The sequence below is a fragment of the Hyposmocoma kahamanoa genome, unplaced genomic scaffold (genome assembly GCF_003589595.1).
Source record: "Hyposmocoma kahamanoa isolate Upper Pololo Valley unplaced genomic scaffold, ASM358959v1 93, whole genome shotgun sequence".
In the NCBI taxonomy this organism is placed as follows: domain Eukaryota; kingdom Metazoa; phylum Arthropoda; class Insecta; order Lepidoptera; family Cosmopterigidae; genus Hyposmocoma; species Hyposmocoma kahamanoa.
Window position 1 is genome coordinate 9,580,157 of NW_020654810.1, and position 6,760 is coordinate 9,586,916.

The 6,760-nt window shown below is 35.9% G+C and overlaps 1 protein-coding gene across 1 annotated transcript in view; it reads right to left on the reverse strand.

The window, feature by feature from the left end:
- Positions 1 to 9: 9 nt before the first annotated feature.
- LOC113237202 (DNA-directed RNA polymerase III subunit RPC2) overlaps positions 10 to 6,760 on the reverse strand; it is a 14,001-nt gene continuing 7,250 nt past the window's right edge. Inside the window, exons 6-12 of the mRNA XM_026473540.1 lie at positions 4,918 to 5,302; positions 4,352 to 4,715; positions 3,724 to 4,182; positions 1,990 to 2,784; positions 1,676 to 1,812; positions 1,100 to 1,263; positions 10 to 243 (exon numbers count right to left, since the gene is read on the reverse strand). Coding sequence (XP_026329325.1) covers positions 27 to 243; positions 1,100 to 1,263; positions 1,676 to 1,812; positions 1,990 to 2,784; positions 3,724 to 4,182; positions 4,352 to 4,715; positions 4,918 to 5,302 — 2,521 coding nt within the window. The 3' untranslated portion in view covers positions 10 to 26. The remainder of the gene's footprint in view (positions 244 to 1,099; positions 1,264 to 1,675; positions 1,813 to 1,989; positions 2,785 to 3,723; positions 4,183 to 4,351; positions 4,716 to 4,917; positions 5,303 to 6,760) is intronic.

Genomic DNA, 6,760 nt, shown 5'->3' on the forward strand with positions numbered 1-6,760 from the left:
AAATATAATAGAAAAAAAACACCTAATTAACAGTACTTTTTCAAGGTAAGCTTAGGGACTATATTCATAGAGGCTAATTCTTGGAAGAGCAATTTGCAGGCGTAAGGCATGTCCACGGTAGAGACCGCGGCGGAAGACCGGCAGGCATGACACCAAGCGCGAGAAGCAAGTCGACCGCAGGAACCACAGATATCTGCGCTGAATGCGTCTGATGCCAGCATTAGACGTTCCATTAACAGCATGCTGCAAAAAATGTGTCAATAAGGCTCAATTTATATTATGGCGGAACGGAATGGAAGCGAATTTTTGTAACGATATTGTACATAGTATAATGAACTTTAAAGTCAATGGTGTAACGTAAAAACTAGATACGACCTAAAATCTTCCGCGGAATGCACGAGCATTCTTGAGCACTTATTATCTAATTTTTTTGTTAATTGTTAAAATATAAATTTGTTGGTTCTGCCTAGAGATGTAAATTGGTCAAATAAGACGTAATATTTTCACATTAAATAATTGTGATTACTAGAACATATTTACATAACGAAATACCCATCAAAATAAAGTTTAAAACTTATGCATACACGAATAAATAATTAAAGATTTTAATACAATTGAAAATGACGTTGTATTTATTATACCTAGCATTTTATCTATCTACTTTCTGTTCCCTAGCTGGGAAATATACGTCTTTAATCTAAACAGAGTGTGGTTTACTAGAAAAATTAATGTGACGAGCGTGACTATCAATAGTCGTTATAACATTTGTCGTGACGTGTCAGAATGGTATCAGTGTCATACACACAACACAAGCCGTCACGTCTGATTGCGACGCACTAACATAAATCTAACCATATTAAATGTATGAAACCGATACCGTTCTGACGCGTCACGACACGTCAGACAAATGTATCTCCGGCTTTATTGACCAAATTTGACAGAACACATTGACCAATTTTTGTTCGGACATATGTAACTTGACTGTCACATTACATCTCTAGTTCTGCCACTTTAAAGCAGTGGTCATTGTTAGCTTGTCAGAATTATTGTGATCTCTATATGAACATCATGTAAGCGTCTTGTTTGGATAAATACTTACCTAGCTCCATATCCAATAAGACAGTCTCGTTCCATCTCGCCCAATCGCAAACCGCCGTCACGTGAACGCCCCTCAGTCGGCTGACGGGTTAATACCGCGCGTGGACCACGGGCGCGCGCGTGCATCTTGTCTTGTACCATATGTTTGAGTTTTTGATAGTACACCTGGAAAAATATAATATTCCTTACGTACACAAGGTAAATACGAACAAAGCAAACTACTCCGGTTTTGTTCTCGGCCGGCACTGAAACGTACACAATTTCTTTCTAACGTTCGTCAAAAAAACTGTCAGCTCAATTCATGATATTGTTGGAAAACCTTTTTACTGACACAGCCATGAAGGTTGTATGTGATTGTTTTGAATTTGGTTGTTTATATGTAATACCTTGTTTTCCGCATAACGACAACTTGTGTTGTTTTTATTTTTGTCGAATTTTGGGGGATAGAAGATGTCTTTACAATTAAGGCTAAGATTTCACTAGTTCCGTCCCAGCTTATACTCCAACTTGCGACCATTGGTGTAGTAAATGATCAAGTTATTATAGACGTAAATAATAATAATAAACTAATTCTTACCGGTCCAGAGTAAATATAAGCTTCCAAAGGCTCTCCAGTCAATCCAGAGTAGAAGATATCTTTTCCGTGATAATTGTATCCATGTTTTTCTAACTCTTTGCAGACGTCTTTTACCTTTGAGCCTCCGAATGCAGTACCTGTGATAAAATTTAAATCGAGTTCAATCAATAGCAATATTATGTAGATAAGTTTAAGACTATTTGATGGATCAAATTATTGTTGACTTTTTTCAATCGATATTTCAGAAATGTATATGTACACTTAACTACACTCTTAAACATACCATGATTTACAACATCTTTACAAGAACATACCATAATGAAATTTCCCTTCCAGCAATCCAGCTTTTCCCGCCAGCAATTCAATGGTTTTACCCACAGTCATTCTAGACGGAAAACCATGAGGATTCATAATCATATCGGGACAAATTCCTTTATCATTGAAAGGCATATCTTCTTGTTGCACTATAAGACCAGTAACACCTTTCTGTCCGTGACGGGAACTAAATTTATCACCAATTTCAGGTACTCTCGTCTGCCGTAGCAAAATTTTTATAAGAAACGCGTCTTCAGCATTTGATGTGACCAAAACTCTCTCAATGTAAGATTCTACAGAGCCTTTGTACGTGATAGGCACATCGCGGTATTCAATTTGTTGCGGTTGACCTTGTGTCACGGGGTGTATGGATTGGACAGGCGTTTGTTTATTAATTAGTACTTGTCGGTTCTCAGCCATCTCTCCAGGTGCTGCTATTCCATCAGAATCAAGAACGTCGTGAGATTTGACGACTTTCCCTGTTGTAGCATCTTTTGAAGGACCCAGTATTCTGTCGGAACTTTGGTTGCTGTATCTCTTCATTGTAGTTTTAGTGCTTTTGTACACAAGACATCGGCCATATCCTCTATCAATAGACGCCCTGTTTAGAATTAGAGCATCTTCAATATCATACCCACTGTAGCTCATGACAGCGACAGTTGCATTTTGACCAGCTGGCAATTTATCAAAATTTGTCAATTCTATTGTCTTTGTTTTCACCATTGGACTTTGTGGGTATACTAAATTGTACATCAGAGTGTCTATTCTGTTCTTTTGATTGTAACCAATTGTTCCTGAAACACCAAAGATCCGGTTACTAGAAATTGTCTTTATCTTCAGTTAAAATTGCAAATATATTTCACAGTTGGCAAAAAACAAAAATACGGTTGACCCATACTTGTTGCCCCATCGGTACAATCGGTCTTCTTTCCCGGTCGGTCCACTTTCACTATTCGTCTACTTTCCCGATCGGTCCACTTGTCCAAATGGTCCAATTTCTCGATTCGTCTATTTCGCATTTTGTCTACTTTCCTGATTGATCCACTTGTCCAAATATCCACCTTGCAAGTTAATAAAATTTTATGCAAGTTAATAAAATTTTCCAAAAAAAATCTTACAAATTTTCAAAGGCAGTTTGTAATTGCATAATTACAGATTGTCATGGTGTACATTTTTTATATTTTTGATAATGATAGCTGTTTTACGTTAACCATGATGTGAAAAAAACAAAATCAAATACAGAGTTTCTTTTTAACCGACTTCAAAAAAAGGAGGAAGTTCACAATTCGACTGTATTTTTTATGTATCGCGTAGGATAACTCAACGGTATTTGGGAACCGATTTTGACGATTCTTTTTTCGTTGGAAATAGGGTATCTCAGTAGTGGTGCACTTAAATTTGAAATGGCAAACTAGGGCGTGAATCCGGATGCGCGCACTTTCCGGTTGTAGATTTCAATAAAACTTGGTAAATAGATACGTTCGTTCGTTCCACGAACTTTTGAGGTCGGTTTTTTTAGTACTCTGTACTGAGATTATCTGAGTAGACGCATCATTAAAGTAGACCTATCTGGAAAGTAGACCAATTGTACCGAAGGGCTTGTTGCCAGTCGTTTGAAGATCATTTCAAATTATTGTTATGCGCGTGTTTATTATATATTATGAACAATTTTTACGCAATAACAATGGTATGTCATTATGGTGAGCATTTGAAGAAAAAGAGGTAACACTTACCCATGGCTTGTTTACCCATAGCGCACTGATAAGTGTTTCTGGGACTCTGATTATGATGAGGGTACGGAACCAACCCAGCACAAACGCCCAAAATAGTAAACGGCTCAACCTCCAAATGCGTAGTCACGTAGGGTTCAATATCAGACTCACGAGTTGCAATATAACTGTCATTCTCTTCATTCACGTCTAAATATTCTATTAGACCATCGTTTAAAAAATCTTGGAATTTTCTAATCCCCCTGTTCAGCTCGTTTAGATGAGTTTGCTGTATTAAAGGTCTTCCCTTTTCGACTATAATGTATGGACGGCAAAGGCGTCCCCCGTCACTGCTTATGTACACCGTTCTTTGGTTGTGATTGGGATAAATTGACACGAAAGCTGAGATGAGACCGCGGCGCCTGAACATTCGGAACACGTTGATCAGCTTCTTGTACTGATGTGTCACTCCTAATATATTACCTAAAAGATAAAACACATTGTCGAGATATAAAAACTTTGATGTCCATCTTAAAAAAAGCGAGAGTTCATTTATTTTATGTCACAACCTAAAATACTCGAAAAGCTCTGTTAATGTAAAATCTTCGATCTATGTTAAGATACACCTTAAAAAAACTATGTTTACGCTCACCATTAAGAAATACCATATAAACACGAGGGTGATTGATATCCTCTCCACCCAGAATCCTAACATCCTCCACGCCAGCATTGCACGCGAGCTTAATTATTGGTTCCTCTGAACACTCCGTAGTTATATGCGTCATCAGAGCCAAATTCTTTACTAAACCACATCCTTCACCTTCGGGAGTGTCTGAAGGGCACAACATGCCCCATTGGGAAGGCTGCAAGGAACGTGGGCCGGAAACTTTCCGCGTCTTCTCAAACTGAGAGTTCACCCTGGTCATCATACCTAATGCTGATATGTAACTCAAACGACTGAGTACTTGAGTGACGCCGTGCCGCTCCATTTTGAAACGTTTTATGGTCCAATTTCCCTAAAATAACATTCCAAATTTATTTTTAATACACCTCATTATTCTCAGTGTCTTACTTGTAGACTATTTTATTAGACTGACATTAAATCAAACGATAAAATGAAGATCATCCTTCTCCAATTTTTTCCCTGTTGAGATTTGCGACTCCTTTGGAGCTTTCTGGGATCTTTAAGAAAAATATTGAGTATAAAAATCTGCTTACAGTAGAAATAGCAGCAAACAACCCATTGGCAATCAGATCTGGTCGCATATGCTTTACAATATCAAACGGTGCAGCCTTCACTTTAGGTATTACTTTATCAGCTATGCTCTTTAGTTCCCAGTTGAATCTTTTGAATAAATCTTCGAACATTAGTGATAGTAGAGAACCAGCCAACTCCAATCTCTTGTTACCATAATAATCTGGATCATCTATCGCCGCATTATTAGATTCAGCTTCAATAACTCTTTTAACCATTATGGCTAGATAGATAGCTTTCACGTAGAAGTTGTAATTCTCTACAGTAACGTGAGCAAGGATTGTTGAAGCTAAAAGCTCACGTGCTTCGTCAATTGGTGTGCGTGCTTTAGAATTTGCAGCTTGGAACCTTAAATGTATATTAAAAAAAAAAGTCATTGTACCTAAATGAAAAATTTTGTAAGCTTTTAAATATACATTAAACCATGGACCAATAACCCAAGAGGACTGCTAATCTCCATATTAAAAATCGTAGCTCTGAAAAAGGTCAAAATTCCGTCTTATTTCTAGATGGCGCTGATCGATAGCCTGGAATTAGTTTATATTTACGTAAATGGCCATGGATATCGATTAACTCCTCTTTTATAGGAAATATAGTAGATATTCTATTTTTCTTGTAATGTTTTTCAAATATTTAGTAATAAACTAAAATTATTCTCTGAACTTCGATATTTATGCGTATCAATAGATGGCATTGTTCGTTGTTAACTAATTAATAACGTAACGCTTGCGAATATAGTTAGATGGCGCAAATCCTAAACAAAATAAAAGAATACTTGGAAGTATCTATAAAAGTCTGAGCAATATAGTATAACCTAAAGGAAGTCTAAATTGTCATCCGTTTGCGGTGGCGCACAGTGGGCCCAAATTGATAATTCTTGGACATAGGAATAACTTGTGGAGTATCGAGCTAATTTTTTATGTGATAGACAATAACACTCCTAACAACTTTTATTCTTGTATGATTTCTTGAAAAGTTGATAGTTTCAGAGAAAAAAAATATTATTTTTTTTTGTGGAGAAATATACATTTTGTTCTTTATCTCAAAATATACGAAAATGTAGTGTGCGTGGGTTACTTACAGTATAGTTCCAATCATTTTCTATGTAGAAAAGAATAATCCGTCTGCATGTACTTGCGGCTTTGTAAGTAGAGGTGCGGCAAAATTGCTAACTCTTTTATGTACTTTTTTAACAAAATACATGAGCTTCGACTAAAGAAAATTTAATTTTAGTGCTAAATTACACAGAGCGTTATAACAATAACACGAAAGTTAAGTAGAAACTGGTATATTGTGTTTTATTTTTTAATAAATAACAAATCTAACATTTTGACATCTTTTTACTCGTAAAGCCGCAAGTACCTGCTGATGGATTGTTTTTTTCTTGATAGAGAATGATTGGACTTATACTGTAAATAAACCACATATTACATTTTTCTACAATTCGAGATAAAAAAATACAATGTTTATTTCTCCAAACAAAAAAAAAAACTAAAATTTTTTTCTGAAACAATCAGCTTTCCAAGAAATTACATAACAATAAAAGTTATCAGGAATGTTATTATGTATCATGTGAAAAAAATCAGCTCTGTATTCCTAAAATTGTATCATGATTAAATAATTATTTAGCCTAAAATTTATACTTTTTATTTCCGTTATTTTTAATTACCTTCAGATTAACTTATACTGGGTTGTTGGACTTTATGCACTGTTTGTAATGGATGACATATTACACACAGATTACACGAAGGTCATGTATTTTGTTAAAAAAGTACATAAAAGAGTTAGCAATTTTGCCGCACCTTT